This window comes from Neurospora hispaniola (genome assembly GCF_033458365.1).
Source record: "Neurospora hispaniola strain FGSC 10403 chromosome Unknown B0T23scaffold_8, whole genome shotgun sequence".
Lineage (NCBI taxonomy): Eukaryota > Fungi > Ascomycota > Sordariomycetes > Sordariales > Sordariaceae > Neurospora > Neurospora hispaniola.
Window position 1 is genome coordinate 1,370,273 of NW_026944413.1, and position 24,756 is coordinate 1,395,028.

At 52.6% G+C, this 24,756-nt stretch overlaps 7 protein-coding genes across 7 annotated transcripts; 5 read left to right on the forward strand and 2 right to left on the reverse strand.

The window, feature by feature from the left end:
* Positions 1–1,026: 1,026 nt before the first annotated feature.
* Positions 1,027–4,226, reverse strand: B0T23DRAFT_365452 (eukaryotic translation initiation factor 3 subunit B). The gene is made up of 3 exons (XM_062836366.1): positions 3,526–4,226; positions 1,845–3,387; positions 1,027–1,778 (listed from the first exon to the last, which is right to left on the reverse strand). Exons 1-3 carry the CDS (start codon positions 3,795–3,797, stop codon positions 1,350–1,352), a joined length of 2,244 nt encoding a protein of 747 aa, XP_062689250.1. The 5' UTR covers positions 3,798–4,226; the 3' UTR covers positions 1,027–1,349.
* A 557-nt stretch (positions 4,227–4,783) lies between these two features.
* Positions 4,784–7,077, forward strand: B0T23DRAFT_388226 (T-complex protein 1 subunit beta). Its single transcript, XM_062837739.1, has 4 exons — positions 4,784–5,026; positions 5,103–5,257; positions 5,338–6,712; positions 6,772–7,077. Exons 1-4 carry the CDS (start codon positions 5,024–5,026, stop codon positions 6,829–6,831), a joined length of 1,593 nt encoding a protein of 530 aa, XP_062689251.1. The 5' UTR covers positions 4,784–5,023; the 3' UTR covers positions 6,832–7,077.
* Positions 7,078–7,393: 316 nt separating this feature from the next.
* B0T23DRAFT_231797 (uncharacterized protein) lies at positions 7,394–8,237 on the reverse strand. Its single transcript, XM_062833899.1, has 2 exons — positions 7,976–8,237; positions 7,394–7,797 (listed from the first exon to the last, which is right to left on the reverse strand). The coding sequence occupies exons 1-2, from the start codon at positions 8,067–8,069 to the stop codon at positions 7,466–7,468; spliced, it is 426 nt and encodes a 141-aa protein (XP_062689252.1). The 5' UTR covers positions 8,070–8,237; the 3' UTR covers positions 7,394–7,465.
* Positions 8,238–8,996: 759 nt separating this feature from the next.
* On the forward strand, positions 8,997–9,559 carry B0T23DRAFT_325275 (uncharacterized protein; the record flags this gene model as incomplete). Its single annotated transcript, XM_062835493.1, has 2 exons — positions 8,997–9,165; positions 9,246–9,559. The coding sequence occupies 2 exons, from the start codon at positions 8,997–8,999 to the stop codon at positions 9,557–9,559; spliced, it is 483 nt and encodes a 160-aa protein (XP_062689253.1).
* A 1,818-nt stretch (positions 9,560–11,377) lies between these two features.
* Positions 11,378–12,416, forward strand: B0T23DRAFT_399095 (SWIB/MDM2 domain-containing protein; the record flags this gene model as incomplete). Its single annotated transcript, XM_062838392.1, has 4 exons — positions 11,378–11,390; positions 11,451–11,587; positions 11,717–12,178; positions 12,231–12,416. The coding sequence occupies 4 exons, from the start codon at positions 11,378–11,380 to the stop codon at positions 12,414–12,416; spliced, it is 798 nt and encodes a 265-aa protein (XP_062689254.1).
* A 1,214-nt stretch (positions 12,417–13,630) lies between these two features.
* B0T23DRAFT_365464 (uncharacterized protein) lies at positions 13,631–16,913 on the forward strand. The gene is made up of 2 exons (XM_062836367.1): positions 13,631–14,366; positions 14,439–16,913. The coding sequence occupies exons 1-2, from the start codon at positions 13,971–13,973 to the stop codon at positions 16,566–16,568; spliced, it is 2,526 nt and encodes an 841-aa protein (XP_062689255.1). The 5' UTR covers positions 13,631–13,970; the 3' UTR covers positions 16,569–16,913.
* A 3,881-nt stretch (positions 16,914–20,794) lies between these two features.
* On the forward strand, positions 20,795–24,704 carry B0T23DRAFT_231888 (uncharacterized protein). The gene is made up of 2 exons (XM_062833900.1): positions 20,795–23,470; positions 23,529–24,704. The coding sequence occupies exons 1-2, from the start codon at positions 21,010–21,012 to the stop codon at positions 24,692–24,694; spliced, it is 3,627 nt and encodes a 1,208-aa protein (XP_062689256.1). The 5' UTR covers positions 20,795–21,009; the 3' UTR covers positions 24,695–24,704.
* The last annotated feature ends 52 nt before the right edge of the window (positions 24,705–24,756 follow it).

Consider the following 24,756-nt stretch of genomic DNA (forward strand, 5'->3'; position numbering starts at 1 on the left):
CGCGGCTTGAATAATGATATACGTACGCGTACTTTTTGCTCGAAGTGCTTCAGGCAGTGGACGCGGAAGGAGTGTTAAGTTGGCTTCCTTTTTTTGACTTTGCCAAACTCCTAGATTGGAAGTTGTTTTCCACACGGACCACAGAAGAAAAAAAAAAGAGAAACATACACACACACAACTGAAGAAGAGATCGATGCTATGCTCCCATTTTCATTCCCCTGTTTCTTCCAGTTGATGAATGATTGTACGTAGGCCGCCGTTGAGTGTGGATGATGATGTTGACCTCCCACATATATGGCTTCATCAAACACTCGGTACATAGACACTCGCCTTGATACAACTATTCTAATTATTCCACTCAACTCTTTTGGGCACAATGTAAATGAGCAACCTCCCAAGAACGTTGGATCGCAAATGCCGTAGGAAAACGTCCAACTCATATTCTTCTTAATTTATCAGTAATTCTTTTTCTTTTGATAAATATTTTCAAAATTCTTTTTTTTTTTTTTTTTTTTTTTTTTTTTTTTTTTTTTTTTTTTTTTTTTGTTCAATGACGGCACAACGCACAAGTCAAAAGGCCCTAGACATCGTAGATAGGCAATGCAGTGCAAGGACAAAGATTAGATCGATAGTACGACATGATGGTTGGGCTTCCACTTTCTTTTGCCCCTGCTTATCAGACGCACCACAGTTATGTCGACCCGTTGGGATTAAAGAAAATCATCACAAGGGGCTTGTTGGACAACCCAGCCGCGTGCGTATCGGGTCTGGGTTTTGGCTCGGTACTTGGATGTGGTGTCAAGCTGTTGATTGTTTCTATCTTCATTTGCTGCTCTGACTTGTGGTGTTCAGCACGGCTAGTAGGACAAGATATCATATGTTTCCCTGCATTAGGTCTTTTTGGGTTCGATCCTTGGTGGTACCCGGTTAGACATACAAAGGATCGGTCTTAATGTTGCTGTGTAGAGGCATCTCGCAATTTGGTTAGTGGACCAGTCACATAGTCATTTAAATATCGAACCTTCCTTCACTTAAACAGGATGGACTTTTGGTCATTAGAAGAAGTCTGACTCCGATCTACGAAACCCGGATGATACTAAAGCGCCAACCAAACAGCTCTTTTGGAATCCACCGCCTAGTCTACGCATGCACCGCTTTTATAACAACCAGACAGGTACAACGTAGAGAGAAAAGAGCAAAAATAAAATAAAATAAGGCCCAGAGATATGAAAGAACCCGGTTCATTTTATTCACTGTACCCTCAGATGACCTTTTCGAAAAACGGGAAAAAACGGTACGCCATGTAACTTCACAACATATCAAACTACTGCCGCCGCCTGTTCGCACATTTACTGAACGATCTCCTCGGTCTCCTCCAACACCTCCTCCATGATCTCCTCGATGACCTGCTCCTCCTGGTCGGTGGCAAGCTCGGGGGTCTTGGCCTTGATGAGGTCGGCAACGGGATCCGCCGGAAGGCCGTAGATCTCGCGCTCCTCGGCAACCTCCTGCCTGATGGCCTCGCGCCAAGCGAACCACTCCTCGAGGAGGCGGCGGCGGGCCTCGACAACGGCAACGTCGGCGCTGCTGATGCGCTCGGCGTCTTCCTGCTCGAAGATCCTCGAGTACTCGCGGAGGTTGCGGCGGATGGCCTTCTGCTCCTCCTTGCTAAGGAGGGTAGCGGGGCGCGGCCTCCACTGGAACTGCTTGAACTTCTCAATAGCCTCCTCGCGCAGCTGCTCACCCTTGAAGTCATACAGATGATATCCGTTCTCCATCTGTTTTTGTTTCACGTTAGCGATTTCTGCTGCACGTCATCTTGATTGAATACCAACGGTACTTACAGAGTGCTTCCACGCGGAAGCCCAGGTGGCAACGAAGCGACCCGAGGGGTCCCACTCAACGTCGGTGACACCGTAGTGGTCAGCGGTGTTCATGAGCTGAAGGTTGGCGGTAAGGTCCTTGTCGGACTCGGGCTTCTCGCCCTCGAAGTCGAGGTCGTAAAAGTCGAGATCAGAGCTCTGAGTGTTGGCAACAGTGGCAACGACCACAAAGCGTCCCTTAGGCGACCAGTAGATGGCGTTGCTGTTCTTCTTCTCGAGAGTGCGGAGGTGCTTGAAGTTTCCAACAGCATTGCCCTTAGCCTTTTCAGGGCAGAAGAAAGCGACCGACGTCTTGGGGGGAACCGCGGTGGCACCGACAGGCTCGGTGGTGGTGATAATAACGAACCTGTCGCCCTTGGGCTCCCAGGCAAAGTTTATTACGGTATCCTTGATGGTGTCGACAACTTCCACAGGGACTCCCTTCTCCTTGACACGGAAAATCTCGAGAGTGGTAGCCTGAGACTTTTTAGACTTGGAGTGACGGTCAACCTTGACGCACAGATAAGCACCCTCGGACTGCCAGTGGAGCTTGGCATCCGAGACGCTGAAGAGGTTCAGTGACCTGACAACCTGCTTGGAGGGGATGCTCATCAAGCCGACTCTGGCGGGGTTGCTGCCAATCTCAGGGGTCCAGAAGCAGAAAAGTTGCTCGTAGGACTTGACACCGTCGCGCTGCACGGTGGCGGGAGCCCAGTCGAAGTCCACAACGCCCTCGATCTTGATGGCGGTCTTGTCCAACAAGTTCATCCTCGGAAGCTCGTAGACGGAAATAGACTGGCCGGGGTTCAGCCTGGCGACGTACTTGTCATCGGCAGACCACTTGAAGGCGGGCCAGGGGAACTTGGGGGCCTTCTTGGGAGCCTCGCCCTCGGCGGCGGCGGGGGTGTCGAGCTGGGCGAAAGAACGAAGGGGCTTGGAGGTCTCGATATCCCAGATAACGTAGTTCTTGCCGTCGTCTTCTACAGAAAGAGCGGGGTGACCCTCCTCGGGAATCGAAATCGGCCTGTTGGACCAGGTGACAAGGTACTTTTCGTTGGGAGAGAAGGCGACAAGGTTGACAAAAGGATGGGCAAAGCGCCTCTGCCTGGTCCACGAGGGACCACCCCAAAGCTGAACACCCTGGGCGTGAACGGAGGTGAGGTAGGTACCGAGGGGCGACCACTGCACAAAGGTCTCGGTCCAGTGTTGACGGTCGACAACATTCTCGGGCGTATCCTTCTCGTTGTTCCAGAAAACACCAACGGACTCTCCCCTGAACATGACAAACTGATCTCTGCCGCGGCCGCTGGGGTCGGCCATGAAGGAGCGGAGGTGCTCCTTCTCCTGGAACTCCTCGATCTTGGGAGGAGTGTACTCGTCATCGATACGGCCCTCGCGACCATAGCGGTCGACATCGGTAAGCTTGTTGACGCGGAGGGTGTGCTTCTTGTCGAGAGGGACGAGGTCGAGCTGTCTGCAGGCGGCAGCGGCCTCGGCGGGCGACGAGTACTCGACAAAGGCGAACCTACAGAATTCATATCAGTGGCCTGGTCGTTGGGGAGCCAACATGCACAGCATAGAGACACATCGCGGTCCGGGCGCAGCGATGGATAGCCGGTCTGTAGATGCGCATCATTTTGAAGGCGGCGGCTGTGTTGCATACCTCAGCGACTTTCCATCCTCGCCCATGGGCATGAAGATGAGGTCCTCCCGGGTCTTGCCAACAGTGTTGAGCTTCTTCAACAAGAACTTGACGAGCTTGGGTTTTTGCTCCTCGTTGACCTCGGGGAGGCCATCGACAACGACAAAGGCATCGTAGCCCTGCTCAAGCTGAACCTCGTACTTCTCGCGGATATCGGAAATGTCGACCTCATCAACGTCGAAGTCATCCTCGTCGAGGTCCTCGTCGCGGAGGTGGTCGAAAGAGGGCGCCATGCTGGGCAATTAATCGGCAATCTGTTACGCTTGCTTGGTGGGTGCCGGGAATTAGTAGTAGCTGGCGATGTACGGGTCGGGAAGGCGCCTCTGGTGGTGGTGGTTGGACTTGGTGGATGACGGGATTCTGGGCTGGCCGCTTCGGATTTTTTCTGCGATGCCGCGGGCGGAACAACGTGCTGGCTTATGCGGTCGTCAGGATTATTGTGAGAATTTGTGCGCAGCGCGCAGATTGTGGTGGGGTTCAGTGAGAACGGCCAGAGAACCAGGGAAGACAGTGAAGGAAAGGCCCCACTTTAAAAAGCAATGATGCACGGTGATTGGCTATCCTACCAGATCCCCTCTCTCTGGAATCGCCAAAATGGGAATTTATGTCCGTGATGGGATGTGGTGGATAATTTGGAGGCTGAAGGAGCCTCAGATATCATGGATATTGCACAGTTGCAATGAGCACTCAGCCTGGGAAAGTCAAGTTCTCGATGCTGTCTCTGTTCTTCATCAACTCAAAACTTTTTGGTCTCTTTTCTTTTTCACACAAGATAATGGTGGCAGGCAGTGGGCTAAGCATTGTTCGTTTGTGCACGGAACAAATATTGACCATGGCCAACGTCTGTCCGCTTTCAGCAGAGTTCACAGGTTTCAAGTTGCCATCACTTTGAAGTCAAGAAGTGGACTTCAGGCTGCACCGATTCAGGTTCCCTTCAGTTTGGCTTTGAGCCTCGACGGCAGTCCCCTGGGCTGGGCTCCTTCTCAAAGTGCTGGCTGCGCTGTCCACCACTATCCACCGCCGCCGCCGCTGCCAGCCCAAAGCTCCCCTCCCCCCCCCCTTTCTTCCTTCCCCACGGAAGACGTCCAAGTGGGGTCCCCTGCTGCCCACCTCAAGTGGACATTTTGTCTGTCAAAGGAGGGGCAAACGGCCTGGCATGCGAGTGACAAGCATTTTATGCCACCTGTCGCAGGCGGTGAGGTAAAGGAGGAACAGGAGCTCTGGAATTTTGCCGTGGCCTGCCGTCCAAAAAGTGCCTGGAATTCAGAAGAGCATCATCCGTCCCGCTGCTGGCAGATTGTTGTAGAAAGGAGGCTTCGCGTTCAGGGTATCCATAACGTCCACCCAAAATATAGTACTACCAAGCTTCAATTGCTTCCGCTTCTTCTCTTCCAACCTCAACCCCCTGTGCACCCCGTAACCCCGACCTTTTGTTTAATACTTAAGCTTCTTCTACATCATGGCAAGTTGATTTGTACACCACTTTGGGCATCTTTCCGAGCTCACCGTAAACTAACCACACGCCCGACCATCTCCAGGCCTCGTTTAGCCCCACCCAGATCTTCGAGGAGGGCACCACAGAAGAGAAGGGAGAGAATGCCCGTCTCAGCGCCTTCGTCGGCGCCATTGCTGTTGGCGACCTCGTCAAGAGCACCCTTGGTCCCAAGGGCATGGACAAGATCCTCCAGTCTGCGTATGCTTGTTTACCGAACCCCCCGCCTGCATGCTTGACACGCCGCCGTCATGTGCTGACCGCACCATCACAACATCCAGCTCGACCGGTGAGATTCTAGTAACAAACGACGGTGCTACCATCCTCAAGTCTATCGCTCTCGACAACGCCGCGGCCAAGGTCCTCGTAAACATCTCCAAGGTCCAGGACGACGAAGTCGGTGATGGCACCACCTCGGTTGCCGTCCTTGCCGCCGAGCTCTTGCGCGAGGCCGAGAAGCTTGTCGACAAGAAGATCCATCCTCAGACTATCATCGAGGGTTACCGGATAGCTAGCCAGGCTGCGCTCAAGGCCCTCGAGGACTCTGCCGTTGACCACAGCAGCAACCCCGAGGCGTTCAGGAAAGACCTTGTCGCCATCGCGCGCACGACACTCAGCTCCAAGATTCTTGCCCAAGACAGAGACCACTTTGCCGAGCTCGCGACCGAGGCCATTCTGCGCCTGAAGGGTTCCGCCGACCTTAGCCACATCCAGATCATCAAGAAGTCCGGTGGCAAGCTCAGCGAATCATACCTCGACGATGGCTTTATTCTCGACAAGAAGATCGGTGTCAACCAGCCCAAGCGCCTCGAGAAGGCCAAGATCCTTATCGCCAACACATCGATGGATACCGACAAGGTCAAGATCTTTGGTGCGCGCGTCAAGGTCAACTCTACCAGCAAGCTCGCTGAGCTCGAGAAGGCCGAGAAGGAGAAGATGAAGGCCAAGGTTGAGAAGATCAAGGCGCACGGCATCAACTGCTTCATCAACAGGCAGTTGATTTACAACTGGCCCGAGCAGTTGTTCACCGATGCCGGCATCATGTCGATCGAGCATGCCGATTTCGATGGCATTGAGCGCCTTGCTCTCGTCACCGGCGGTGAAATCGCTTCTACCTTCGACCACCCGGAGCAGGTCAAGCTGGGATATGCCGACTTGATTGAGGAGATTATTATTGGCGAGGATACCCTTATCAGATTCTCCGGCACGGCTGCCGGCCAGGCCTGCACTGTCGTTCTCCGCGGTGCTACCGATCAGTTGCTTGACGAAGCCGAGAGAAGTTTGCACGACGCTCTTGCCGTTCTTTCACAGACCGTTAAGGAGTCCAGGACAACATTGGGTGGTGGATGCGCTGAGATGGTTATGGCTAAGGCTGTTGAGGGTGCTGCTACTCGGGTCGAGGGCAAGAAACAGACCGCTGTGTCTGCCTTCGCCACTGCTCTCAGGCAACTGCCTACCATCCTGGCCGACAACGCTGGTCTGGATTCTGGTGACCTTGTTGCCCGTTTGCGCAAGGCCATCTATGACGGTCTGACCACCTATGGTTTGGATCTTATGACACCAGGAGGCGGTATCGCCGATATGAGAGACTTGGGTGTTATTGAAAGTTACAAGCTCAAGAAGGCTGTCGTTTCTTCGGCTAGTGAAGCCGCTGAGGTATGTAACCCCTTTTCTTTGATCGATACGGTCCCAAGCTTGCTAACCACCGTGAACAGTTGCTTCTGCGTGTGGACGACATAATAAGAGCGGCCCCCAGGAGGCGGGAGAGGCACTAAACTCGTATTTTTTGATGGACAAGGAGAGTTGATGGAGAGCAGACTATGTAAATGACCTTGAGCATAGCAGTGCTGAATGCTTGATGGTGTGTGGTCTCGCCGTCCCAATACTAGCCCGACCTTTGATTCTTGTTGATGTCAGACCACGATGTCATGCCGTGCGCCAAATGATGCCACAACTGATATAGCAGAGACCTAAAACTAATAACCACGCCATCTCATGTCTGCCGCCTAACTCGACTAGCCAGCCTTTCATCGTGTACGTAATATTCTATCTTGTTCTGTGACGGAGTGAGATCCACCAATCGTCCATTCAGATGCATACCGACATTACCTCATTCAACGTTATTCGACGATACATCAGGGAAGGAGTGTCATATTCTCATGATTGTCAACGTTAGGAACACACTTTCTACAGCTTCTGGTAGGAAACTCCCCTCTAATCCTCCATTCGACCTCCCCCCTCTTTAAATACTTCATCCCAATCTGACCTAGTCACCTATCCACTTTGTAAGAAAAACTCCCACTGAAGAGCATTCCATCCTCTTTCATTATCTCCAGCATACTAGCAAGCCCCATCCCGAACCACACCAAACACGAATGCAAGTAGGTTCAGTTGTTTTCCAACGAAGCTTCAAGCCAAAGCCTCGGCCAATCTCTCCTTCAACAAGCGTCCAATCACCTCGGGATCCGGCCCCTCGGCCCCCGCGGCGACCATATCCTCCCGCGTGAGTTGGACGAACTTGATGTCTGGGTTCTTGGCCAGCACCGCTTCTTTGACTTGCTCGGCGTCCGAAGGGGACACGCCGCCGCCGAAGATGATGGCCTTGGGCACCTTGAGGTCGGCTGGGGTGGCGGCCGTGGCGTTGGAGCCGAGGTTCGACGAGGGGAGGTGGGAGAAGGTGCCGGTGCAGAGAGGGGGAAGTTCCGAGAGGGAGGTGGAGAGGGTGAGGGTTGTGTGGACGACTATATTTTATGGGGGAAACGGGAGGTTAGTTTGAGAGAAACTAGGTAAGAAGGAGGTGGAAGTATGTGTACTACTGGAGGCTGAGATGGATGGGGAATGGTTCAGTGGATAGTGAAAATGATTGATAGTGTGGACGTGGTGGAAAGGGAATGGGGATGGGGATGGGGATGGACGGACCGTCATATCCTGGAAGGAGCTTTTCGCGAATGGCTTGAGCGACCTCGGGGTTGTTGCCGAAGGAAGCGATGGGGATTGCGGCGGCGGTGGACATGATGATAGCTAGTAGTGAGTTGTACTTGGGGGTATAGCTTTAGGTTGGTGGGATTGTTCCTATAATTCTGTGCTTTGCCTGCTAGAGAAGATGGGCAAGCCTAGGTACTTGGGATGGGAGCATCGTGGGGATTTATATATTTCGTTGCTTTACTCGAGAGCCATTTCTGACCATGACTGGAGCACTCCTTCCAGTTGTAAGTGTGAGGCTTGGAAAACCGTCGTCGTTCCCGTCGTTGTGTATGTCGGACAATCTGTAACAATTGTCACCGGTGACCGAAGTCCCGGACCAAGGAAACAGCTGCAACGAACTGTCTTAGACAACAAATGCTACTCACTTACAGGTACTGCGAATTGCTTGGCTGCTTTGGTATAATGGGGAAGGTTCGAAACCTTTGGTTTGGCGGAGAGCGGGACATGATGAAGACCGAATCGGGACGACGGGATGATTCCGGGGACCGGCATGGAGGAGGCCCAGCCCGGAGCTTCATCAAGACCTCGTCACCGAACGGAAGGCAGATTGCTGCGCCGTAGTAGTAGTCACGAACAAGACTACCAATTGTTCTCTTCCCTTGAAATACTACGCTTCGCCTTGAGTCCGTCGTGCCGTGGGGTAATCCGCTAATGAATTCGGGAGTCCGGAAACACAGCATTGTTCAGTCGCCTGAAGCCGCGTAAATCGTGGAAATCCTTGTCTTCTAGAATTGATTCCGGTCTTCTTGTGTAATTTGGATGCATACGGGCCATGTAGTCAAATGGTGGATGAATTGTCCTTGACACCGACTGGAGGAACTGTATGTGAAACATGGCTATGTTGTGCGAAGATTCACCGCAAAATATGCTCGAGTATTGATAGAGTTTTGTGATGAAGGAACGGCACGTTAGACGAGCGCGCGGATCCAGTCTTGCACGATATACTGTAATGACAATGTCAGCTCGAATGTACCAATCCGGGATTTCGGGTGAGGGAGATGGAAACACTTTCTACAAGGACGCAGACAAGTCTTCCTTCCGTTTCTTCTTGCTCGGGTTGTTTGGCATCTCATTGGCGACCAGGCTCGGTCCCGAAATGGTGGCTATCCACGCCCATTCTCATAGTAAGTAGGACATGAGGCTCGTGTCGCATCAGGCGAGAAAAGACTGGCTAAAAGTCCTCAAGTAGTACATGGGTGGAAAGGGTTTCCAGCTGAGATGAACTTGTCTAGAATGCCACTCGTTCCTGACCTCTTCCTCCCTAACAGGAGAGTCCTTGTGTTTGCAGCTTTGCTTATAGATACACGGATATATCACTGCATCACCGTCCACGCTCTGCGAAGAGTTCCAGGAGAGCTTTCTCTTGTCTCTCCCCACCCTCCTTCCTCAACGCAAGACGTTGTTTTAGATATCCCACGCCGCACTGAACTGGGGATGTTCCAGCATATCATACTCATTCAACTCGGTATTGGAGTTCTGAATCAACACTCGTCCCTGCATCTAGACTTGGCCATCTAACATTCCAGTCTACCTTACATCTTGGAGCCTGTCGCGTACGACGGGCCACTTGGCAACGATGCTCTTTCTTATTCTTGGCGTAAACTTTGCGATATGCCTAATGTGGTTGATGCGGATTGTCGAGTGCCAACTGAGCAAAGGTGGTGGGTGACGTCGATATTCATCCCAAGAGAGTGGATAGGCGTGGTGGGTTAACCGACTTGAATAGACGGATGCCCGGGGTTGGCAAGTGGGATTCCCTTCGGATTCTCTTCCCACAACTGACCATGAATCGTCCAAAACAGCAATGGACGAGGGAGATACAAAGGCTAGGTAGACCAAATCACGTCGGAGAAGGGGTTCCATAGCATCTCTCGTCCCTATCATCCCATGGTGCCATCCAGATCGACATTGTTACGTAGAGTGAACATGATCAAGTCGACTCTCCCTCCATTGTGTAAGTTGGACGAAAGAGGAAAGTCTTGGGAGTTGTGAGACGAAGGGTCCTCCGGCGGCATTGAACACTGGCTTCCGCATCACGTGGCTGCCTGCATTCCGGCCATCGGCCACCGGCGTGGAGATTTGCGGCAGCGTGAACTGCCCTGAGAGCAAGTGGTGGGCAATTCAGTCTGCTGATTGGCTAGAAATGGGATCGCCGCTCTGAACACCACCCCACTTTCCTTCCATCTCAGACGAGCCGGGACGGCAGACGGAACCGTAGGTGGGGTCCTTGAAGCTAAGTGTGGAACCAATCACCGTCGCAAATCAGCCACAAAGCAGCCTCACTTCTTCCGGTTTTGGCGGACAGTTGGCGGACCGTGGACCACCAACACCGCGACCGACCTCACTGGACTGAGACTCCCGGACGCCGCCGCAAGACACTGCCTGCAATGAACTGAACAGAAGACCGCGACGGCAATGTCACGGTAAAGGAATCGCATCTCTCAGCTAGAACTCCACTGCAGAACTTGTTCAGGTACCTGAGGTCATCGTGCGCTTCCATGCTTGGGCTGGCCATCTGCATCAGAAGAAGAAACTGCTGAATCTGCAATTCGCTGCTTGTGCGCCTACACGTCTCGAGGCTCAACTCAACACCTTCTCTCCACCGTACGCGATCGCAGGCATCACACAACCGCATCGCATCGCAGCATCCCTACTCTATACCTGTCACATCAGGGCACCCGGCATACTCGACACAATTGAGCCGGCAGGACGTGGTCTTTTTTTTTTTTTCTTTTTTTTTTTTTTGTATTTCTTTTTTTCTTCTTCCCTCCAGCTCCAACACCCAAGGTTTGACCCAATTCTGTCGTGTCTTGGATGATTCGATCATCCCGCCATCATTGATCGGTCACTCATCCTTTCCCTTTTCGCGACCATCTCGTAGCGTATCATCGTCTTCACCGGCTTTTGCTCCAAGCGCCCCTACTTGAGCGACAAACCTAAGCTGCTGCTTTGCGCCTCTTGTCCGGTATCTTGAGCGTCCTGACCCCCCAGCTGTTCAAACCGCGGCCCATACGCATTCTGTCTTTCAAGTCCAAATTCGGACAGCAAAGAACGGCCATTCTGTTGTCGCGTTGAAACAAAGTCAGCTGTCGCGCCCGCAAACTTCCTGCTTTGTTTAACTAGGCCACAGTCGGCGACCTGTCAATCGCAGCTGTTTACTTTCCTTCACCCAAGAATTATTCCTACCCGAACATCTCGTCAGGGCGGAAGCTATTCCATCCACTGAAGCTACCAGCCCTTACATCATCTGCCAGCCCAGCTTCGGTTTAGAACACCACACCCAATCATCCCCAATTTCTCCCGTCAGTGGGTGTATTGTGCTACACCACCGGCAACATGTCCGCGCAATGTAGGAATATTGCCCAAGCTTGTCTCCCCTACCGAATGGAACTATGCTAACTCGGTCTAGTTACTCCCGAGGAGGAGGCGACCTACGCCCGCGTCATCGATGAAATTCTCGAAACTGCCGACCTCGATACAATTTCTCGCAAGGCCATTCGGCAGAAAATGGAAGCGGCCATAAACAAGGATCTAAGTGACCAAAAGGTCAGTGCTAAAGCCCGCCTTGTCTGCTGCATTGGCTTGCTGCTTCTATTTGAAACCCCAATGCTCTCCTAGCACTCTCCCCGGTTTCGGTTGTTCGATCAGCTGCTGATAGTTCTGGACTCCGTATAGCATGCCATCAAAGGCTTGATAGAAGCCCGATTCGACGCCGCGCAAGCACGCAAGGCTGCCCAAGAGCCAACACCCGAAGAGGCGACTCCCGAGGCGACTCCTGATAGCGACGAAGATGACGCTGCTACCGATGGCGAGATCGAGGTCCGGCCTAAGAAGCAACAAAAGCGCGAGAGCTCAGAGGATGCCGACGCTCGCTTGGCTGCCGAACTCCAAGCGCAGGAGAATAAGCTCTCTCGCGGACCCCGAACACGAGGTGGAGGCGCAGCCAAGGTGACCAAGAAGTCCAAACCCAAGGCCAAGACACCAAAGAAGAAGAGCGCAACACGGGTCAAGTCCGACGACGATAGTGACATGGAGCCCGAAGAGGTGGAAGGGACCAAGAAGCGCAAGGCCGGTGGCGGTTTCCAGAAGCCCTTCAACCTAAGTTACCCTCTCCAGGAAGTTTGCGGAGAAGCTCAGGTTGGTGGTCATTGTCCAATAGGCCGTGAACAGAAAACTAACCCCATCACAGCTCTCACGCCCACAGGTAGTCAAGAAACTCTGGGAGCATATCAAAGCGAACGAGTTGCAGGATCCCAGCGACAAGAGACAGATTATTTGCGACGAAAAACTTCAGGCGGTATTCAAGCAGAGCTCAATCAACATGTTCCAAATGAACAAGCTCCTCGGCAACCAGCTGTATCCGATTGAAGAGTAGAATTCCACGTTCTGATCTGGGATGAAAGGGCTCCTCCCGTTGGTATTGGGTCATTGGGGGCTAGGCGGTAGGCTGGGCGTGCATGGCGTCATTGGAAAATCTCTGGGGCTTCGGAACTACTAGTATACCACAGTACGTCTCGTTTTCATGGTTTGAGGGTTGATAGGAGAGAGGTGTATGAAAGGGATAGCGCATTTTCTCGGGTTTTTCTATTTGCTGGGTTTGTCTTTGAGACTATCTCAGGGGCGCAAGGGGGGTTTCTCTTACCCCAGTCATACCAATTTGGAGGCAGACACAGGTTATGAGTAGGTCGGAAGGGCTACTCGTCGGTTAGGTTAACGTGCCTCGCTTATAGCGTGCACTCAACCGACAAGTAGGAATAGGAAGAACGGTGACCGAGTTTGAGTCATCCTTATCACCGGCAGTCGACGGCTGGGTAGGGCTGCTCGTTCTGATGTCAAACTTTCTTTCTGGAGAATGGAGGTGCATATGCTCATCAGCTCATCCCTTAGCATTTTATGGTGGTGTTTGGTATCATGGTGACCTACCATAGGGAACGGGAAAACAGGCATGGCGAGACGTCAGCGATCTTTCTCCTTTGTGTCCGTACATGAGAAATACAGCAGTCCTTCTCACATGCACTTCCAACATCACCATAAGGCTGAAGCCGATAGCTAGTCACTTTAAAAAGGGGACTACAGGGTATGTTATGTACTAATTGCCCCTATACGGTCGCCATAGTCAAGCATGCCAAGAAAGATTCGCCGTATCCAGCAAAATGTCGGCACCGCCATTACATTTACGGTATAAATCAGAATGATTCATTCTCCGTGCGAGAGGCCAGATAATGCAAATCCGGGGAGTGACTCCCCGACGCTCGTTGCCGAGCAGTGTAGTCTCGATCGAATCGGCCAATGCCATCGAAGCTGAGCCACTCCGTCATGGACCTGAAGATCGCCAAACAGATACTATGCGCTAACTACCCCTGCCCAGCCACTGTTTGTTTTCTGGTAGGATTGGTATCCGGTACGAACCGACCATCGTGGAGGCAACGCGACGGGAGCCATGGATGTTGGCTTTCTCGGGGTACTGTGTACGCGCCTGTGATGATGACGGAGTCGCACTCCCCGGCAATTTGCACGAGTTTTGGTTTGCCCGGGGCGGCACTTGAGGGGAGGCCCTACAAAAAAATTATCGGGCCACGGCGGTTTGCTAGGTAAGCGAATAAATGCTGGAAGCTCCCGGACCCCACCATCAACGTCAACACTTCCAATTCAATCATTCCGGCCCTTCTCTCTGCTACCGACCCAAGCTGGCCCAACTGTCTCCCAATCGTTACATCATCCCTATTCAAAAACAGTGAAAGGGATTTGTTCTTCCTCTCACAGTATCTCGCAAGCCTCTTCCCCCCACGAAGACTGCAAAAATTCTAGAGCCCCCTTCATACCAACGAGTTTCCAATAGCGAGCCATTTCTAAGCACACCATCACCACAACACGGTAGCAGTGACGAGTTTTTTTTATTTTATTGAATCGGTCGAAATCTTTCGAAATCATGTCTTCAGCGGAGCAAGCAACCCCTCAGGGACCTAGAGGCGACAGCAACCGGGGCAGAGGCCGAGGACGCGGAGCAGCTCGAGGCAACCGCAGTCGGGGTGGTGGTGACGGTGCTGGTCGCGGTGGCGCTGGCCGTGGAAAGAGCAGAGGTGGAGGACAACAGGGTGCGGCACCTACACCTGCGCAGGACAGCTCATCCGGCGACAGCAACCCCACCCAGTGGAAGACACAACAGCAGCAGGAAGCACAAGACGACGACGACGCCGAGGTCTGCTTTATCTGTGCCAACCCCATCACCCACCACTCTGTTGCGCCTTGCGGCCATTCGACATGCCATCTCTGCGCCCTGCGACTCAGGGCACTTTATAAGAACAAGGATTGCCCGCATTGCCGAGTGAGTATAGTCATTCGAGACACACTAGGTCCCGTTTGGTTTGGGTAGCTGCTGACATGCGTAAACGTCCAGACTGCCGCTCCCTTCGTTATCTTTACCGACGACCCCAACAAACGCTTTGAAGAGTACACGAGCAAGGAGATCACAAGTACGGATGACAACATCGGGATCAAGTACGCGGGCGAGCACATTGTTGGGGATACTGTCCTTCTCCTGCGGTACAACTGCCCCGGCGGAGAGTGTGATTTTGCCGGTCTTGGTTGGCCCGATCTGCATCGCCATGTGCGCTCTGTTCACCACAAGAAGCTTTGTGACCTGTGTACGAGGAACAAGAAGGTCTTCACGCACGAGCACGAAATGTTTACCGATAAGGAGCTACGCGACCACATGAGCCGCGGCGACGATAAGCCTGGTGCTGTTGACCAGACTGGATTTAAGGGACATCCGCTCTGCGGCTTCTGCGGCGAAAGATTCTATGATAACGACAAGCTTTACGAACATTGCCGCAGCAAGCATGAGAGATGCTTCATTTGTGACCGGCGCGACTCTCGCCAACCGCATTACTACAGGAACTACGATGCTTTGGAGGAGCATTTCAAGCAGGATCATTATATTTGCCAGGAACGGGAATGTCTGGAAAAGAAGTTTGTCGTTTTTGACAGCGAGCTGGATCTGAAGGCTCACCAGCTTAGCGAGCACGGAAACTCGTTGTCCAAGGACGTAAGGAGAGACGCACGCGTGGTCGATATCTCTGGCTTCGACTTTAGGTCTTCATACCAGGAGGAGCGTGGCGGCAGCAGCAGTGGCGGCAGAGGTCGCGGGGGAAGAGACGGACGAGGCGCACGCGGTCGGGATCCTAATGCCGAGGCGTTGCCCGTCAGTACTGCTCAGCCTCTACGAAGAGACGAGCTTGCTTTCCAGCGGCAAATGGCTATTGCTCAGTCAGCATCCTCTGCTCGTCCGAGCGCGGGTCCTTCTTCCGGCACTCGTCCAGCCGGACAGACATCTGTGGTTCAGTCACGACCGTCCAGACCCCAACAGCAACGGGAGCAGCAGCAACAGCAACAGCAACAGCAACAGCAACAGCCTATTATTGATGCCATGCAAAACCTTAGCGTTTCCGAACTCTCGTCTCTTACTCCTGAGCAGCGCGCTAGTCTTACGCGGCACGGTGCGGTGATTGAACGTGCTTCGAACCTCCTTGGCAACGACGCCACCAAGATCAACCAGTTTCGATCTTATATCTCGAATTTCAACAAGGGGTCGATGACTGCTGACCAGCTGATCGATGCCTTCTTCGCCCTCTTCTCCGAGACCTCATCCAATGCGCTAGGTACTCTAGTACGCGAGGTTGCTGAGCTCTTCGATGACAAGAACAAGGGCGCATCCCTCAACCGAGCATGGCAAAACCACCGCACCATCAACGAGGACTACCCCAGTCTTCCTGGCCTTGGTGGTATGCACGGAGCTACAACAGCAAGCAGCGGATGGGCGGCCGCCGCATCGGCGACCCCAGTTACTTTACACTCCAACGGAGGTCTAGCAAACGCCCAGTCACGACATTCCAACCACGTGTTGAAGCTCAAGAACAGCACCAGAATAGGTGGCGCTAGCGAGCGTGGCCTGGAGCGAACTGTCGCCTCTCTCCAGGCCGGCGGATCGAGTAGCAGCAGCTCGAGCAGACTCGTGCCCGGTACCAACGCCTACGCCGCCCAGGTACGTTCCACCGTGAACAACTCGGCGGCGTTCCCTGCTCTTCCTGGAGCCAAGAAGCCCGCCACCACATCAGGCTTGTCAGGCTTTACTGCGGCCGCAGCCGGTGGGTCCTCATCATCTCGTCCCGCTCCTGTCGCTGCCCCTTCTGCTTCGCGAAGCAGCGGCAGCACGGCGACCACCATCGCCAGGAAGGTCGCTGGTGGCAGTGGCAGTATGCAGAAGCCCGGAAACGAGGACGCCTTCCCGGCACTTCCTGCGGCGCCCAAGCCTACCACTACTCTGTTCGGGTACGGCAGAGGTGCGGTACGGAGAGACTTTGGTCAGCCCAAGGAGACGGGATTTAACTGGAGCGCTGGAAGCGGAAGCGGCGGTGCGTCAGGCTCGTCTTCGGCTCAACCGGCTGGTGGTGAAGGCGATGCGGACGGCGCTGGTGGTGGGAAGGGTAAGAAGAAGCAGAAGAAGCAGGTTTTGGTGCAGTGGGGTTAAGTTCCTAAGCTTAGGAAGGATAAGATATGAATGTTGGTAGTGAATGGGTGGCTATGTAGTGGGAGGATGCATCCAAGGTTGAGGCATACATACTCCCGATAGCAAAGCGATGTCCAAAGTATCGATCGGAGATATTTAAAAGACTGAGACCACATACACTCTGGAGGAAGACGTGACATATAGGAAGCAGAGGAGGTCTTCAAAAAACCAGGGCCTACATCGATAGGTAGCTTTGAAACAAAGAAGAACCATTCATAGCGGGGGTCCATGTAGCGGACGAAATCATTTTGCCGCATAGTACCGACGACGATGTACCCCGGAATTTTTTTTTTCTTTTTTTTTTTTTTTTCTTTTTCTTCTTTCGTCGCGAAATGGTTACCGAGTTGTTACCAAGAACTGAAGTGAGAGGATGATCTACGATAACACAAATGCAGGAACGAGTTTAATGACGGGGTGACAGCCAGTCAGTCATACGTATGCAATACGCGCGTCTCGCTGTCTGTCTGCCCATGTAGGTACGTAAGTAGGTAGGTAGGTAGGTAGGTAGGTAGGTAGTGTAGGGAACGAGAGAGAGAGAGAGGAGAAGAACTTGACAGCTGTCTTTCTTGAACTATGTACCACCCACCCTCCGGGCATCGAGTCAAGTCACACAACGTCACTGTCGCTAATAGTGATTGATATGTGTGGTATGTTCCCCAAATACTGTAAGCAGAGGTCTTTTAAATTTTGGCTGCCTAGCCCGAGCCACTCCGTTGCGTTGCGTTGCGCTCTGTTTACACCGATAGATACCCTATAGAATTCAAGATCCGCAGGAGTCATGCTTCGATTATGTGATGGTTGTTGACGGGTATGTGTAGTATGTGGCATGTCGGTGGCATGTGTGGGAGTTTTGGGGACGGGATATCAGCCATGATTTGAGGTTTTTGTTTTCGTTTCGGAAGACGGGAAGGGGAATATGGGGAAACGGATAGGGGTGAATGTCAGGTTATGGTGCATCTATACTTGTATGTAGACATTTTCGTTCATCATCGGGACAAGGAACGTAGAGAGTGTGGTCGAAATCAGATCAGATCAGATGGATCAGATGGATCAGATGGATCAGATGGAAAATGTTCCCCGTTCTAGGGAGATATGAATGTTAATGATGTGGAGTGTTGCCTGGTGGTATTGGATGATAGAATACTGGCAAGACAAGAAGAAAGAAAAGCGCAAGACTGAGACGCGGGGTGGGATGAATGAATGGAGATGGGATGAATGCGATATGAAAAGTAGGTACAATACGTCAAGTGGGGTAACTACCTACTAACAAGCATATGATATGTATATGCTCTAGGTAGGTATGCATGTGTTTGTGACTGCTTCTGCTTCTGCTTGATGCTTGATGCAATGTTTGTGATGGAAGAGCGGTCTCGGAATCGAACTGGCAAGTCGGAAAAAAAAAAAAAAAAAAAAAAAAAAAAAAAAAAAAAAAAAAAAAAAAAGAAAGAGTTTCTCCGACTTTGGTAAGCATATGGGCGGGCCAAAGCAAAGCAAAAGCAAAGTAAAGCAAAGCAAAGGTCACGTCATTGGGACTACCTACATTGGTTCACAGTCATGCTTTTTTTTCTTCACCTTTGTGTGTGTTTGGGTAGTTTGGTTGGTTGGTTGGTTGGTCATTCATTGTCTTGCATCTCAACAATTCTCTGATATGCACACAGACAGGTAAAGTTCCAAGTGCTTGGCCCAGTTTCTGAAGGCTGAAGGCCGAAAGAAAAAAAAGGAGGTGTAGGTAGGTAAACATCCATGTGCATGAGACATGACCCGCTTCCCATTCTTCGACGGGGCTACATATAAGACTAAAACCTGCAGAACGTCGCTGATATGCGTGTTCGATAGAGAGTGGACGACCAAACTGGAGCATGGCTCCGAGTTTTGCAAGATTACATATCATTGTGTGTGTGTACATACCCAACGGTATCTAGCTAGGTATGATGATGATATCTGGCTGCCAAACACACAAAGAATAACCCAGGTGAAGAGTGAGTGAACGGTTATGGTGAGGATCAACAGCCCACACCTACAAAATCATCAAACTGTCACTAGGGGTCACTGTCTCAGCAGTTGCAAGTTAGCAACTCAAGCCAAGAGCAAGGGCAAGCAAGGGCTTGAGCTTGAGGTTTCGTGATGACGACTCGTCCCTTGTCTCGTCGGAAGTGGAAGAAAAAGAAGGATCATGATTCGTTGAACAAGTAGCCTCCCCCTCCCAGGTGGCCGGCCGGGCCTTTGCCCTAGAACCTATGTACATTCTGTCAGAAGTCGACGAACCGTCCAAAACTCGAAAAAGGGTTGAGAGGGTCTGAGAGCGAGGGGTTCGACGTCCCCGGATCTAGCCCGGTCGTTTTCAAAGAACCTCCCTGTGGAGCCGTTTCCCCGTTTTTTTTCTTCCTCAGCCGTTTCCCGCTCCTCCCGTTCCCGTCGAAGCTCGGGCACCGTCCGACCTAGTTCTTGCAGTGCTTGTTACTTACCCGCTGCGTCGGGTCACGGTGCTTGGACGAACTGTTGACGGGACTGAAATATGTGGGTGATGGAATAAGAAAATACAGAAAACCGGGCTAGAGGTAGCTTAATAATACTCAAAAGCAAAAAGATCTGACACACCCACGTGCAAAGTGTGTTGTCTTTGAAGTCAATCATGATACCTGATACATTTTCTGGGATTCAGTTGTAAGGTGGGAAAGGTGCCGAGTGCCCGGCTTACGCAACTCAAAAACGGAGGACCGGCGGTTTGGGAACTTCAGTTGGGGGTTCGGGCGGTCAGTGTCCCGTCTTTGCAGTGATTTCTGTCCCTTTTTAGGTAGTAGATGTAGCTCGAATCCTCTCGCTGTGGTCCCAGGCCTCAGCTGTAGGTACGCCGGACCACTCCTCCGTCAAGGGCAGGGCAATGACGTTTCATCCCACCATCCCGCCCTCTTTGTCGTTGACAGGAGTTGCAAAACTAGTTCTAGGTATCGAGCACGAATTTTCAGCAATGGTCATGCATCGTTTGATTCTCTGCTTTCTATGGTTGAGAGAGAAACAAGATCTGCTACATAGGGCAATGTGCGGATACGAGCAGTAACGTCAGTATCCTCAGGAGTGTGATACATGGCGCATCTTGATGCTCTGTCTAGCCAGCCGTCGGTGATTTTCGAAACGGGAGGTTGCGGGTCAGCCGTTTAGTAGGTATCTTCGTTACCTCTGAAGCCTCGAGAAACTTGGTTATCGTGTACCCTATTGCTGAGTGCCGCTTATGACGCCCTGTGGATGTAATACGTGCGCGGAATAACGAGTCCAGACAGACGATGGACCTCGTTATCGTAATCAATCAATCAATCAACTGATATTGTTTTCAATAGCTGGGGCCGATCCGAGATGGGGTCTCAATCGTAGGCTGGATGGGGGGTTCGAAGGGGTCCCCTGGCGAAGGAAAGGCACCGAGGGATCCACGGATTGCCCGGACACATGGCTCGCTATCCAGGACTCCCTTACAACCAAGTCGTCGTTTGCGCTACGTAATCAGGGCACAGGCAGCACCGGGAGCGAACTTTGAGGCACTGCAGTCGGAACGTGATTGTGGGGAGTCAAGTTGGAGATGGTGGTTGAATTGTCGCTTTTTATATCGGAGCCATTCCATCCATCATCCATCTGTTCCGTTATAAGCATGGGGTGATTTCAGTTACTTATTCAACGGCCAGCTATTCAGCCACCCCCTCTCTCCCTTTCACCCGCCCCATCGCCGCGGCCAGAAGTATCTCGCTAGCATAAAACACGCCAAAAGGTACTACATGATCGGATGTCCTGTACTGCATGCAACCCTTCCCTTCCACCCGATTTCTACAAGCCACACACTCGCACATAAACAAAGGGGCCGGAATCCAGCTGCTTCCATACAAATCCATCTGCCACCCTTTCCTCCATTGGCCTTTCACCATCTCTTCCTTCTCTTCTTCCCCAAGTCTTCCCACCGCCAAAACAAACCCACACTTGGTCTGAGCTCTGGACCGCGCCAAGACCGCACAACGGAACCTAACCAAACTCGACTCCGCCAAAGGGAACCAACATCCACAAGCAATACATACTTAGAGGTAGCTCTACCCGGTATTAGTATTTATCTAGACTCTACCCACCAAACACACGCAGCCCAGCAGACGCCCGCACGCATACGGACTCCACGGCAACCACCCGACACCGCCTGCCTCTACATATCTAGACCGCACCCCCCAACACGACCGACCGACGGCTTCCACGCACCGAAACACACCCCGCGACTTGCATATTTCTACGCGCGCACACACACCAGAAGAAAAAGAAAAAAAAACAAAAAAAAAACACCATCAAAGACTATAGGCAGTCCTTGCCTTGGATGTACTCCTAGGTCTGCTTCGGCCTTACCACTATCAGTATCCGCATTGTTGTCCCCAAGATGTTGCGACGGCCGTCCGGCCACGTCGCTTGCCGGCCCGAAGTCCTCCTGGCGTTCGCTTTCCTCCTAGTTAACTTGCAATGGCTCCAACTCGTTGATGCTCAGCCGCAGCGTCATGCGAGGTCTCCCCGCGAGGACGACGATCATGCCGTCCCCAACATTGCTACCTTGTCTACCCTGACAGGAGGTCGCCCCCAACCCGTCATCGAGACGCCCCGAACTCACGGCCGTGGCAAGCGGACCGTAGTCGAGATCGCCGACGGGCCCAAAACCGAATCTATCCGATTGAGCTACCATGCCCAATCCGACAACACCAATAACAATAACCACGCCGACTTGATTTCTAACAATGCGCGCGCCAACGCTCTTGCTCCGGACTCGTCCGTTCGAGCACCTCTGACCCAATCCAACAAGGTCGGCTCCTTGGGGGCCGAGCTCTCGCAGCATCAGATTGCGCGGAGCTTGGAGGACTGGGAAGTGGAAGACTTTGTGCTTCTGGCGACCGTTGACGGAGATCTGTATGCCACCGACCGCGTTCGTGGCGAGGTGCGCTGGCACTTCAAGGCCGACCACCCCATGGTGGAAACTCGGCACTTCCGAACCTCTCGCTCCCCCGTCGATGAGGACTTCCACGAGATGGATCACTGGATCTGGATAGTGGAGCCCACAAGGGACGGCGAGATGTACATTTGGAGACCGAGCGACTCGGGTCCCCAGCTGACCAAAATGACTATGACCATGAAACAGCTGGTTGAAACCTACAGCGGCCTCCACATGAACGGGATCGTTTACACGGGCGAGAAGAGGACCAACATGGTGACTCTCAACGCCGCGACCGGTGCCATGATCAAGAACTTGGGCCCCAGAGGTGTCAACATCAACAAGGTCGAGTCCGAGCGATGTCTTAGAGAATACGCCCTTGGAAACAGCATCACCAGCGAGTGCAGCAACAGAGAAACCATCACCCTCGGCCGTACCGAATACATTGTTGGTGTGTATCGCACCGACGGCAGCCCCATTGCATCCCTCAAGTATTCCGAGTGGGCCCCCAATGTGTTGGACGGCGACTTGGGCCAGCAACATTCAGCTACACCAGACAAGCGCTATATCACTGGCAAACCAGACGGAACCTTCTTTGGCTTTGGCCTTGATCGGGAGAATGGTGACCGGCCGCTCTTCTCCCACCAGCTCACTTCCCCTGTTGCTCGCGTCTTTGATGTCCTGCGTCGTCAGTGGAATCCGACCGGCAGCAGCGACACCGACTTGATTATCCTTCCCCAGCCTCTGTTCCCTGTGAATCCCGCAATTTCACGCCTTCGCAGCGCAAAGGTTTTCGTCAACCATACTGAGGAGGGTAGTTGGTATGCTCTTTCGGGAACCCAGTATCCCCTCATCCTCCATGCCCCACCTGCCCCCATCCACAAGTTTTGGCCGCTGGAAGGTTTGAACGAGGACAAATTGTCCGAAGCACTCGTCGGCACTCATGATCTGCCTGACTGGCGAATCCCCAAGGAAATCAACCGCCTAGTGCCACTTTTAGATGCGCCTCCTCCTCCCGCCGGAGACGCCGTTATTACTGGTAACCCCACGGTTCCTTCGTCAGCAGGGGCACTGCCCGGCCTACCAGCACCGGATACTGCTACGGCACTGCCTGTGCAAGCCTCTGACTTTTTCCTCAACCCCTTTACTCTTCTGGTTGGAATTGTGGTTGTCATTGCCGTGTGGACAAGGGCCTGGATACCTCAGTCATCCAAGAAAGGCTACTCCTTGGAATGTTTCCTGGATTTTATGAGAACGCTCGAGAGGAAGGTTGTGGACCTTACGCGCTTTAGGATTCACGTTGTTCGTACAGAGCCGACACCAACCGTGACTGATATCACGCCGCGCTTGGAGGCCGCTAAGGAGGAAAGCAGTAAGCCCGATCCCTCCTTGGCAGACTCATCCGCCGGGGATTCTGGCTCAGATGAAGGGCTGGCAAAGAAGGAAGTGACGTTTGCCGACCTTCCTAAATCATCTGAGACGCCACCGCCCGGTGATACAAATGACGCTCCTGCTGAAGTTGTCAAGCCGAAGAGGAAGGCTCACAGAGGTCGCCGCGGCGGTATCAAGCACCGAAAGGGTCCTAGAAATGAGAACACCCAGTCCCGTGATGACGAACCCCCTGAGCCCACTGTGGACGAAGTCGTCAAAAAGGCTCAAGAGATCGGTCAACAGCCAAACTTGGAGCCAGACGTCATAACCATTCCAAATGGTGTCGATAATGTCTCTGGTCCTATTCTGAAGATGGGTAGTCTGGAGGTCAACCAGGAGCAACAGCTCGGCATAGGAAGCAACGGTACCATCGTTTTCGCCGGAAAGTGGGATGGACGTGATGTTGCCGTGAAGCGCATGCTGGTCCAATTCAATGAGATTGCCAGCCAGGAAACCAAGTTGCTGAGAGAGAGTGACGATCATCCGAACGGTGAGTGGTATCAGCATGTGAACTTGATCGGTCATGTCACCCTTACTAACTGTCGCAGTCATCCGGTATTTTGCTCAACAACAGTCTGCCGGATTCCTTTACATTGCTCTCGAACTCTGCCAGGCCTCCCTCGCAGATGTCATCCAGCGGCCCAGTATGTTCCGTGAACTTGCTCAGGCGGGTGAGCGCGACATGCCGGGAGTTTTGTACCAGGTCGCCAAGGGATTGAGCCATCTGCACAGTCTTCGGATCGTTCATCGTGACCTCAAGCCCCAGAACATCCTTGTCAACATGGGTAAAGATGGTCGCCCGCGCATTCTCGTTTCTGACTTTGGCCTTTGCAAGAAGCTGGAAGGTGGACAGTCGTCGTTTGGCGCTACTACCGCCCACGCGGCTGGTACAACAGGCTGGCGTGCCCCGGAACTGTTGCTTGACGACGATGGAGGCCCTGGACCAGGTGCCACGATGACTTTTACCGACCCTGGTTCCAGCATGCACAGTGCTTCCGGTACAGGTTCTGGAGTTGTAGGAGCTGGTGTCAATGTGCGCCGCGTCACCCGAGCGATCGACATCTTTTCTCTTGGTTTGGTCTTCTTCTATGTCCTCACCAAGGGACATCACCCCTTTGACCTCGGTGATCGGTATATGCGCGAGTCGAACATTCGCAAAGGCAAATATGACTTGCAACTCCTTGAAGTCCTCGGCGACTACGCTCATGATGCCAAAGATCTCATTGAGAGCATGCTGAACAGCAACCCCAAGAAACGGCCGACTGCGATTGGGGTCATGGCTCATCCCTTCTTTTGGAGTCCCAGGAAGCGCCTCAATTTCCTTTGCGACGTTTCGGATCACTTTGAAAAGGAACCTCGTGATCCTCCTTCGCCAGCACTTGCGTTGCTAGAGGAGCAGAGTTCTTGCGTGATTACCAACGGTGATTTCCTCAAGGCCTTGCCCAGGGAGTTTGTTGAATCACTGGGCAAACAGCGCAAGTACACAGGCAATCGTATGCTTGATCTCCTGCGGGCGCTACGCAACAAGAAGAACCACTACGAGGACCTTACTCCCCAGCTTAGGAAGATGGTCGGGCCATTGCCGGAAGGATACCTCGGTTTCTTTACGACACGCTTTCCCAACCTTCTGATCAAATGCTGGGAAGTGATTGCGGATCTTGACCTGGAGGAATCGGATCGGTTTAAGGAGTACTATGAACCAGCTGGGTTGTAGCGGATGTGTATTATGTTTCTTACTGTGCTTGTATTGCTTTCAGCGCATTTGCCAATATACAT